Source organism: Triticum dicoccoides, chromosome 1A (genome assembly GCF_002162155.2).
Source record: "Triticum dicoccoides isolate Atlit2015 ecotype Zavitan chromosome 1A, WEW_v2.0, whole genome shotgun sequence".
NCBI classification, from domain to species: Eukaryota; Viridiplantae; Streptophyta; class Magnoliopsida; order Poales; family Poaceae; genus Triticum; species Triticum dicoccoides.
The window spans coordinates 12,320,615-12,332,479 of NC_041380.1; the positions used below are offsets into that span (position 1 = coordinate 12,320,615).

The window sequence follows — 11,865 nt, forward strand, 5'->3', positions numbered from 1 at the left end:
GACCTGCACATGGGGCGGTGGCCGTGGTTCTCGGTGAGACGGACTTGCAGCGGGTGCAGCGGGCGTGGTGCTCCGCGAGGCGGACCCGGAGCTCAGGGAGACGGTGGAGAGAGAGAGAAGAATTGAGAGAGGAGGAGAAGTGGCACCACGCGAGGCTCCACTGACGTCCCCCACCGTGTCGGCCCATGTCTTCTGTCGCGTTCATCTCCGGCAAGGCCAGCTCAGGGGTGGCGAGGCGGACTTGCACATCAGCAGCGGGCGCGCTGCATTAATATTTTTTTAATCAAATCTATAGTCAAAATTTAACGCAAAATACTAAGGGACCAATAAAGCAGAACGGATGTAGTACTTGCAAGTCAAGCCTCCAACTCGGTCACTCCTTGGGCGGATCTTTTTTATTACTCCCTTCTTCCGAAACTTTTTTGTCGAAAAAATGGATGTAAATTTACGTACAATTATTTTCCCGTTAAATATTTTCAGACAAAGAAAGTACTATTAATGCCGGTGATGGGATGGTACGTCAAATTAGAACGACCGCATGGTCTCTCGATCCCCAGGTATATATTCCAAGTTTAGTCGAATCCAATTTCATGTACGTACCAGTTCTTTTTTAGAAAAGGAGCATGACCCCTGACCTCTGCATTTGGGAGATGCATGCGGTCACTTTATTGATTATTTTTAAGGACCTTACAAAGTATTACAACGATATGCTTGAATCCGTCATCTTGGCATCATATGCCACTACTCATATTCATATGATGAAGAGGCGCTAGCTGGGCCAAATACCCAGTCCACTCATCTAAGCCTATGATCAAAAGTCAAAAGCCCTGGCCGAGCCACATACCGGGCCTGGGGCATAAATTGGTCTGACGCACTCACATGTGTCGTCGCCGCCATCTTCCACTGGCCCGTCTTCAGAGCAGATATTAAGACTTCTACCTTGTCAGGCCACTCTGCCATCGACACCACCATGACGTCAGACAGCAACCTCCTCCTGCGCGAGTTCATCACCGCGCATCGGGCGCCGAGTCTCCACTGCACCACGCCGCCGAGATCCGCCGTCATCAATGTGTAGGATGAAGCACCACTCCACCAAAAAAGCCGCCCACTGGTCCCTCGATCCTGTGTACGCCTCCAAGAATGACGCCCCCAAGGAGGAAACGACACCAACGCGCCGCCGTCATTTGATCTACCGATCTAGGATTTTCCTCGGAAGTAGAAGATAGAGGTCTGGAGCTTCTCCACGGCGATGCCTTCAAGAAGGTAATGACACAAAAGAGTGCCGCCAACGCCGGTCTTGGCATCAAGCTGAGAACTAGGTTTTCACCCGGATCCGCTCGAGAAACCTCCATCAAGCATCGTATGCACGAGTCGCCGCCGATCTGAGCCGCTGCACATTGAGCAGGTCACACCGGCCAGATCAGATCTGTCCAGTTCTAGTTGGAACCGTTGCACAGATGTAAAAGGTCCAGCACTAGGCGGCTAGCTGGATCTGAAGAGAAAATATCGCCTATGAGCACAACCATATATGTATATCGGAGCTGTGGTTATCTAGGGTGTTCCATGGATTGAGAAATATCGAGGATATAAGTCGAGCCATCAACAATGGCGCTCTTGGATGATGGTCAATGCCATCAGTGCCGCCGGCAGAAACGACAACTCCAACAGCTTCAGCAAGAACCTGAAGGTCGTCAGCAACAACACCACCATCGGCAGCTTTTGGCAGTACTTGGGAATTGGGACCGTGTATGGTTTGTCCTATATTTATTCAAACGAGATTCCTAAATCTCAGTTTACTAAGACTTAACGAAGTTTTAGTCGATGTTATATTCGTGAGATCATACGTGAAGGTTCGTGCAATTTCTTTTTTAAAATTATTTCTTCATTTTTTATATGTTGTGTCATTTGACTGAGATTTATAGTAGACAGCCGGAAAGTCGTCGTCCAAAGTCCTTAAAGCACCAACGCACTAGAGCAGCAACCATTGCAGATAAAGAGAGTCGTAGATCAAAAAGGTCAAACCTGTAACCGCACGAACAAAAATTGGATCTCAATAGATCCACTGAAAACCATCACCGACCGAATCCCAAGATTCGATGGAGACACACCTTCACACACAATTCAACGTTGCTAGCACGCACTATCGGGACGAGGATCGGGCATGGGAGACATGATTACTACCGAGAGATATCACCACCGCCACACAACCCCAACTAAGACGCCAAACCTAACAAAAATGATATCGGAGTCCCTCCCGCCGGCGAGGGGCCAAGATCCTCCGGACCTCCATGGTCGAAAGGCCATCGGAGGTCGGATGGACCAACGGCTGCGCTGGCGGGAGGTGGAAGAAGACTTTTTTAAGAAAAAAGGAAGCCACGTATTGAGAAAGAGATGCATCAGAGGTCATGCATGAAAGTCCCAACTAGTTTTATTCCTACCATGTGAATACAAGCTTTTCTTTTCCCAAATGATAACGTCCACACGTGTGGCACGAAACAACATGGTCCAAACGCCTTCATTATCATCCATTTTGTCACGTCAATACAGATGACATCAGCGGGAATCTTTTTGGTTTTCAGCTAAAAAATGTTTTATTTCCTAATTAAAAAATCCAATTAAGAATCCATTTTCATCATTAAATCCGTTCCGACGAGATCTTGAAAACTAGATCCCATATTGATATGTTTCAACGATTTTTTTGGCCAAAAGTTGCTATGATGTTTATACTGTAGTTGCCATGTGGCAATTTCAGTTTATAGATCATGACAATTTTAGTATTTTGACGATGGTAATTCCAGTACTTTGACCATGAAAATCATTTTTTGTATGAACCATGACAATTTTAAGTGCATGTATCATGTCAATTTTAGTTTATGATTCATGGCAACTCTAGTTTCCTAATTCCTCGTTTTATAATATGTCACAATTACTTTTAAAGGTAGAAGCAAAATAGCTGAAACATATCATGGCAACTTCAGTGTAAACACCACGGCAATTCATGTGCAATAGACATGCCAACTTTTAACAAAAAAAGTCATCAGAAACATATTGATATGAGATCCACGGCAATTCATGTGCAATAGACATGCCAACTTTTAACAAAAAAAGTCATCAGAAACATATTGATATGAGATCCACGGAATTCATGTGCAATAGACATGCCAACTTTTAACAAAAAAAGTCATCAGAAACATATTGATATGAGATCTAGTTTTAAAGATCTCATCGCGATGAATTTAATGATGAAAACGGATCTTCAATCGGATTTTTCATTTAAGAGATAAAACATTTAAAAAATTAGAAGTCCAAAAAAAATTCTACATACATACGACGGAGTGATGTAGCCTGTGTGTTATAGCGTGTGTGAGCGATGTTGCTCTTACCACACATGTGAGCGTTATTGGCATCCTTTCTTTTTTAACATCACCACGGGAACCCAAGTTGCAGGACCGAACACGTCCACGTCGTGAAGCAGCAGCTCAAGGGCAACTTGACCGGCACATGCATACATCGACGCCGTTTACGAGGATCCGATCGCCTGTATTCTGGCATTAGACGTCTCTGCCATGACAAATTCTTGGCCTACTTGTTCTGCAGTTTGGCTGCCCAAGGTGTCGTTGCATTTGCATCGTGTCATAACTGTAGTACCAACAGTAACTAAAGTAGATGACGATCAAACTCGTAATTGTCGCACCTTGGCGTCATATCCATGTCCACATCAGGGTTCATTTTCTTTCCATTGTCATTACGGCATGGTCAGATTTGTCATTTCCAACCACTCAACATGCATATGTAGAAAATGAAATGAGTTTCATCTAATTGCTACACGTCAGATTTTGGATAAGCGAGTGGTAAATTCGGTGCGTCTGACATGTCAATGGGCATTTCTTATCGGCCACCCCACAATCACATAAAGACATAACCAATATTGATCGATGGCCAACGCGGCGTTTTGGGTAGGCAAATTCTCATTCGGATGGACAACCAAACAACGGGCAACATGATATTCGTTCTCTACTCTTTTAGCAGTACATGTTGTTTGCCAAGCCAATGGGCATTTCTAAAAGAGCAATGGGTTTACATGACTTTTACGGGGAAGGCTAAGGTGGATTGTTTTAATTGACAACTAGATGAGGCGGGGCCCACACTGAAATTTCAGCAGCCCATGTTGATATTGAGTTGCGGATGTACTTGCAAGTCAAGCCGCCAGCTCGATCATTCTAAAAGAAGGATGATCAAGTACATGCATTTAATTTTTTCCTTGCTAATCACTCTTACATGGTTGCCTTCAGTGTAGAATATGTGAATTGCACGATGTATTGCTCTTCGTGCATAGGCACGTATATATGATGTATAAAGGTGGACCACGGACCTCAACTATATAAGGAATTAGGAGGCGGACCAAATACACAATATGCACAGAACACATATACTCAACCCCCCTCCCCCTCCCCCGTGCAGTCGAAGCGGCACCGCGCTGACGCAAAGACTGGACCAGAACTCCTCAAATGACACCGTAGGCAAGCCCTTGGTCATGATATCTGCAAATTGTTGGAAAATAGGGACGTGTAAAACACGAATATGGCCAAGGGCCACCTGTTCCCGAACAAAATGAATATCCAACTCAATATGCTTGGTCCGTCGATGATGCACTGGGTTAGCGGAGAGGTAGACCGCCGAGACATTGTCGCAGTAGACCACCGTGGCACGGTCAACAGGGCAAGAAAGCTCCTGAAGCAGCTGGCGAAGCCACGAACACTCGGCGAGCGCGTCCGGCCAGAAACGAGGCAACACGTTGGCATGAAACAAGAGCGTGCGAACGCAGTCATTCAGAGTACGAAGGACGCGTTCGGCTCGACCTTTCTGCTGTGAAGTGTACGGACATGTGAGGCGGAAAACTATACTGTGATGCGACAAAAAGATGTGAAAAGCGAGGTTGTCAAACTCTTTTCCATTGTCCGTCTGAAGCGCAAGGATGGGACGCCCAAACTGCGTGCGGACATAGGAGTAAAAAGCCGTCAAGGTAGAGATTGCATCCGACTTTCTCTGCAAAGGAAAAGTCCACACATAATGAGAATAATCATCAAGAATGACCAGATAATATAAATAGCCCGAGTTACTGGGAACCGGAGAAGTCCACACATCGCTATGAATCAACTGAAAAGAAAAAGAAGCAATTGTGGTGGAATTATTAAACGGCAGACGAACATGTTTGCCGACTCGACAGGCATGACAAGTGTGATCCTCAATCTTATTGCAACTGAAACTGAAACTCCTAACAATAGGACGAAGTGTGACGGGGTTGGGATGACCCAAGCGAGCGTGTCAGAGATCGACTCCAGCGGAGAGTGCAACCGGTGCGGTGGTGGTGGATGAAGGCGAGTGTACCGGATAGAGCTTGTCGGGGCTGTCACATCGGTGAAGCACGGACAGCGGCGGTTGGGTGGCGGCGGCGGCGGCGGCAACAGAAGGCGAAGATTAAAACCTAAAAACTGATATCACGTAGGATATGTGAATTATATGATGTATTGTTTTTCGTGCATAGGCACATATATATGATGTATAAAGATGGACTACGGACCTCAACTATATAAAGAACTAGAAAATGGACCCAATATATAATATGCCCATAACACATATACTCAACATTCAGTTCCTTCCGAAAACTCTATTTGCTGGAAGCATGATCAAGTCCTTATCGTATTTAAATACTCCTTGCTAGCCATCCTGACATGATTTGCCTTCATTTCCGACCTCATGTGAAACTGTTTCTTTTTTTTAGGAGGAAGCCAGCGGTACAACTACTGAAGAATGAAAAGAGAACAAACTATTACGGGTAAAACTACGGGCAACTTCATTGTGTGGTACACCGTCAAACCAGTTTTGAATGGTTTCCCCCGGGAACTACATATGTATTAGGTTTAGACTCAGGCTTGCACTTAGAGGATCTCCTCTCATACTTTATGTCCCCCACTATTCTAAATCAGGAGGATTGCAAAGGTATTAAGTGGACGGGTTCACCCTCTCATCCTAGCATTACATATAATCCATAACTATTTTTGTTTATAATCTCAAAAAGGAACGCTCGTAAACATGTTCTTAGTACATAAATAAGCCCTATTGTCCAGGTCATACGACACAGATACCCTCACGGTCACGGGGTAGAATGAGTCGCATCAGGCTTAGGAAAATAGATGTTGAAACAAGAATCTAAATATGCGCAAATTCATTTGTTATAAGGAAATAGATGAGAATAGCACTTGATAGATTCCCATTAAAATACTTATACGTTAATCATGATTTTAGGGGGAGTCTGTTAAACATGTAAAAACTTCCTCGTGAGTCTAGCATTTTTCTTTCTAAAACCTAGTTATAGAAGGCCTAACTGTGTTTATTTGTTCCCACCATAATACTCCATCGTTCCGTTTTAGTCTGCATACAAATTTTATCTGAAGTCAAAGTATCTCTAATTTGGCCAAGCTTATAAAAGAAGTATCAACATTGACAATATTATTAGATTCATTATTGAATGTAGTTTCATATCATATATATATTTTTTGTATTGTACACGTTGATAATTTTTAATAAAAAATTGGTTAAACTTTGTAAAGTTTAACTTGACATAAATCTTATATGCATAGTTAAAAGGACCAGAGGGATTATTTGTTTTCTATTCTTCAGCAGCCCATGTTTATATTGAGCTGTGGCTGTACTTGCAAGTCAAGCCGGCGGCTCGCACTCCTTGGCCGGATCATTCTAAAAGAAGCACGTTCAAGTTCATGCATCTAATTGTTCCTTGCTAACCACCCTCACATGGTTGCCTTCAGTTCCTTCCGAAAAAACTCTATTTGCGTTCGTCACGTGATTTGCGTTCAGTTCTGGCCTCATGTGAATCTATTTTTTTTTGTCCTTCCACGTAAGAGATTAGTCCTCCGAGTTTTTTTAGCAATTATAATTAGTGCCTAACCGGTATCCAAATCCACGACCGGCCGCGGAATCACGCAAGGAAGCCGAGCTTTGCTCGCTCACCAGATGGTGACCCCGCACCGGCTTCCTTCATCAAGGGCTTGGTCTTCGTCGTTTGCCTGGGAGTGCCACACCACGGTCTGCTCGTCATTCATGAAGCCAACTTCAAAATAATTCTGGTGGTTTTTGAAGTCGTTGAAGCAGCCGCGCCGCCCTTGGTTGCATCAGTGTAGCCGACGACACTCATCCTGGTGAAGCATGTGCAAATTCATTTGTTATAGGGAAGTAGATGCGAGTAGCACTTCATAGATTCCCATTAAAATACATATATTTTAATTGAAACTCGGAATTTTAGCTCTTGCTAAGTCAAAACTTTGGGAAATATGAGATTTGGCCAAAGTAGGGTTTTAGAAAATTGTTGAGGGTTGGTTCACAAGATGACCTTTGCTGGATTCTCAACACAAGAACAATTCACACAGGACCGAACAAAACAATGGAAGAGAAAAAGGTTTTAATTACCATTAAAAAAATTCAAAAGTATTCTGTTGGTTCCGATTTTTAGATTATAAACATTTTGTAGTCCAAACTTTTGAAATGTGACAGTATGAGTCGGACCAACCAAACATATTTAAGAGAATCATGTCATGGTGTAATAATCTGATAACAGGGAAGAATTGCGGAACCAAACTTGTTCGTAGTAGTATACTAGTTCCCATAGATACTATACATGGATCGCAACAAGCAAACAAAAAAGAAGCAACCTCTAGTTGACTAGAATCATCCATAAATCCTACTCCCTCCGTCCCATAACCTAAGACGTTTTTGCAAGAACGTCTTAAAATTCTGAGACGGAGGGAGTACTATATAAGACGGCCGGGTAGTCACTACAGATTCATAGCTAGCACGATGGAGAATGATGCGTCCTACTTTATGCTAGTGCTAGCTCTGTTTCCTCTTGTGTACATTATTCGGTTCTACTACCTAGCTTCCTCTCGTTGTCACAACCGTGGCCTACGGCTCCCTCCAGGGCCATGGCAGCTACCTGTCATCGGCAGTCTCCACCATCTTTTTGGCGCACTCCCACACCGTGCATTACGAGACCTATCAAGGCGACACGGCCCTCTCATGCTCCTCATGTTCGGCGCGAACCGTCCGGTCATCGTCGTTTCCACCGCCGAGGCTGCCAAGGAGATGATGAAGACGCACGACACCACCTTCTGCGCGAGGCCACTGACCTCAGCTCTCAAGGCCATTAGCAAGCATGGCCTGGGGATCGTCTTCGCCCCGTACGGTGACCACTGGCGGCAGATGCGCAAGATCTGTTTCCTCGAGCTGCTGAGTGCCAAGCGCATCGCCTCGTTCGGCTCCATCAGGGGAGAGGAGACGGATAGATTCATCCGGTCCATCTCGGCTACGCTAGAGCCGGTCGTGAATCTGAGCGAGATGCTGGCGGCGTACCTGACAGACACGACGGTGCACATGATCATGGGTGGACAGTTCACGGAGCAGGACACCTTGCTCCGACACGTTGATGAGGCGGTAGGGATTGTAAGCGGTGTCGCCCTGCCCGACCTGTTCCCGTCGTCGAGGCTGGCGTGCGCTCTGAGCACCACACTGCGCAGAGCCGAGGTGTTCCGAGAGGCCTTTTTAGCGTTGATGGGCCATGCCATAGATGATCATCTGGAGAGCAGGAGGAGCGCTTCTTCCTCTGAACAAGTAGACCAGGAAGACATCATCGATGTGCTCTTGAGGGTGCAGGGAGAAGGAAACCTTGAGCCACCCCTCACCATGAACAACATCAAAGCAGTTGTCTTCGTAAGTTGTACTACTATAATATGTCCTAAATTTACAAGCACTAGTTTGTACTATACTTATTTTGAGACGGAGGGAGTACAACTGAATGTGTGCCGTTATATATGCTTATCCTTTGTACAGTATATATCAATCCATGGTTTTATTCACTAACACAAGAAAGAATACAATACATACAGGACCTTCTTGCAGGGGGGACAGAGACAACATCGACAACGCTACAGTGGGCCATGGCAGAGCTGATGCGAAACCCAAGCATCATGTCGAGGGCGCAAGATGAGGTCAGGGGAGCCTTCATGGGACAAAACAAGGTTACTGAAGAGGGTCTAGGTGAGCTGAGCTACTTACAATGCATCATCAAGGAGACCTTGCGGCTGCACCCTCCTGGGCCATTAGTGCCAAGGGAGTGCAGAGAGGACTGCAGAATACTCGGCTACGACGTGCCCAAAGGCACCACCATTCTCGTCAATGTTTGGGCCATCTCTAGAGACCCAGAATGCTGGGATGAGCCCGAAGAATTCGTGCCTGAGAGGTTTGTGGCAAGTGCCAGAGATTTCAAAGGCAACAGCTTTGAGTTCATACCATTCGGCGCTGGTCGTCGGATTTGCCCCGGGATGCTATTTGGGCTCGCTACTATTGAGCTAGCTCTTGCAAGCCTTCTATTTCATTTTGATTGGAGTCTCCCGGATGGCACTCTTCCTAGTGAACTGGACATGACAGAAACCATGGGAGTGGCGGCTAGGAAGAAGGTGCCTCTGTGGTTGCGTCCAACTCCCCATGTATATTTGCCTTGCTGAATCATGCATTCATGGTTCTGCATCTGTTCTCTTTGGTTGTACTGTACTATGTTTTAACTAGCAGCACAGTACGTAGCCCGTGCAATCCTATTCCTGGGCATGTTCTGGTCATTCTGTTATCAAGTTGTGTTTTGAAATAAAAAAATTGGTTGTTGAGATATTTTTAAACATATATATATCTCCTCCTGCCCCCCAAAAAAAACGTATATGTCTCCTGTGTTATGGATCTGCAATGTGTTTAGTCCTTAGGGCATCTCCAACCCCGACCCTTATATTTCCTTCCGCATCCGTCTGCGGACACGGATGCGGGATCCGGCCATCCAATGCTATTCGCATATGTCCGGTTTCATTTTGGAAGAATTTTAACGAAAAGGAACAAATTTGATGCATATTTAAACACACAAGATTCATTCATACTAGGATGATTTTTACATAAAACTGGATGTTTTTTATCTAAATCAAAGCAAATTCATAACATTTAGAATAATTAGTTGTACTGCTTGAATCCATACTTGTACTCCTTATTTGCTTATGCTTCGATGAGGAGAGGAGAACATTGCTGGTCGTGCATGAGCTTTCATTTACAGCCCATTTATTTATTCATTTACTTTTGGCGTAAAAACATTACCAGCCCGACTTGAGTAATGTTTCTTTTTCTTCAGACACATAATTTGGCTTTCTGAATCTATCAGGTATGACAAGGATGTCTATTCAGTTCTTGCATCAAGAGTTGTTTGAGATGCATGGTTTGGTAAACTGATAGAGAACGCCCACTAGTAGAAAATAGGGCCTTGGTTCGGGCATGGCAAGCCCATTAGTCCCAGTTCTTTCACGAACCGGGACCTATGGGGCATTCGTCCCGGTTCGTGAGCCCAGGGGGCCGGACGAGGCCTCGTGGGTATTGGTCCCGATTCGTATGGACCCATTTGTCCCGGTTCGAGGCACGAACCGGGACCAATGGGCCTTGCTCCTGACCCACAATCATTGGTCCCGATTCTTGGCTTGAACCGGGACAGAAGGCCGGGCTTTAGTTTTGGTTCCAGCCATGAACCGGGACAAATGAGTTTCCTATATATACCCCATCGCCACAGCCAAGCACTCCACAGTGCTCTGTTTTTTCTGGCCGGTGAGGGGAGGGCATTTGGGTGCTCTAGCTCACCTCCTATGCACATGAGGTGTTTGATGAAATGCCCGAGCCACACTAGTTAAGCTTTCTCCTCTCGAAACTCGACCTCCAAGCTCCATTTTCCCCAAGATATGCATAGGTTTAGCGGCCCGTCCCGTCCCGTCCCCGTCTTCACCGCCGTCGATCACCCGCGCCGATCTCGTCGTCGGCACCACCGTGGTGAGCCTCTTGTTCTTATCTTCTTTCTGAAAGAAAATAATTCTTACTTTACATAGATACTTGTCTAATTTTCTAACTTTTATTATTTCTTGTTATTATATAGTGCGATGATTTTGTTATCCGCCTCCGTCGGCCCTCGTCCTGTCTATGATTCAGATGTGGTATATATATATATTATCTTTTTATAACTATTTGGTTTATTTATTGTTTATGACGATTATGCCGACCAATGTTACATAGATTTTATTTATGTAGGAGGTAGTTGAACCGGAAATTCCAACCGACCCTATTGTTGAGAGGTTAAATTTAGTTGAAGAAGAAAACAATTACTTGAAGGAAAAAATAAAAAAATTGAGGAGGAGAAGATGATATTGGAGTTGCATGTTGCGGATGTCGTCGATGATTAAAAGATCAAGATGGATGCAATGCGGTTGAATACTAGAAAGATTAAAAAATATGCAATTCATACCGAGGCTTGGTATCATTATGCCGTTCGATCAATTTTTACCTTGGTTGTGATTATGATCGCATTTGTTGTTACATTGAAAGGTTTTACATAGTTTCAATGTATGGTTTAATTAGATGCTCTGGAGAGCTATATGTTGTTCAATGAGAACTATGTGTACTTTGTTTTTAATGTGATGATGAACTTCTATTAATTTGGTCACTTATCTATTCATGAGAGCTATATGTTGCCTTCAATTTCAGGGTCTTATAGCTCAAAATAATCAGTAAATGCATGGAAAATAACAAATGAAGTCAAAAAGGGTTGAAAATTGATGATGTGGCTTTGAATGGTGCATTTTGAACACATGAAAACTATGGAGTTCAAATAAATTAAAAAATGAAATCCCTCTGTAAGAGACGAGTTTCGTATGAACCCCTGATACTTCGAAAGAGATTGTCCATTTTGTACACGAAGTGCATCCAGTTGTTGCCGTAACC

General features: G+C 44.4%; 1 protein-coding gene across 1 annotated transcript; it reads left to right on the forward strand.

The window, feature by feature from the left end:
- Positions 1-7,872: 7,872 nt before the first annotated feature.
- Positions 7,873-9,722, forward strand: LOC119311262 (premnaspirodiene oxygenase-like). Its single transcript, XM_037587201.1, has 2 exons — positions 7,873-8,781; positions 8,958-9,722. The coding sequence occupies exons 1-2, from the start codon at positions 7,873-7,875 to the stop codon at positions 9,573-9,575; spliced, it is 1,527 nt and encodes a 508-aa protein (XP_037443098.1). The 3' UTR covers positions 9,576-9,722.
- The last annotated feature ends 2,143 nt before the right edge of the window (positions 9,723-11,865 follow it).

Excerpts from the sequence above, each read along its gene's own strand:
- LOC119311262 (XM_037587201.1), top strand. The coding sequence starts at position 7,873 with ATGGAGAATGATGCGTCCTACTTTATGCTAGTGCTAGCTCTGTTTCCT. Across the intron at positions 8,782-8,957 it reads ACATCAAAGCAGTTGTCTTC|GACCTTCTTGCAGGGGGGAC; the intron begins GTAAGTTGTACT and ends CAATACATACAG.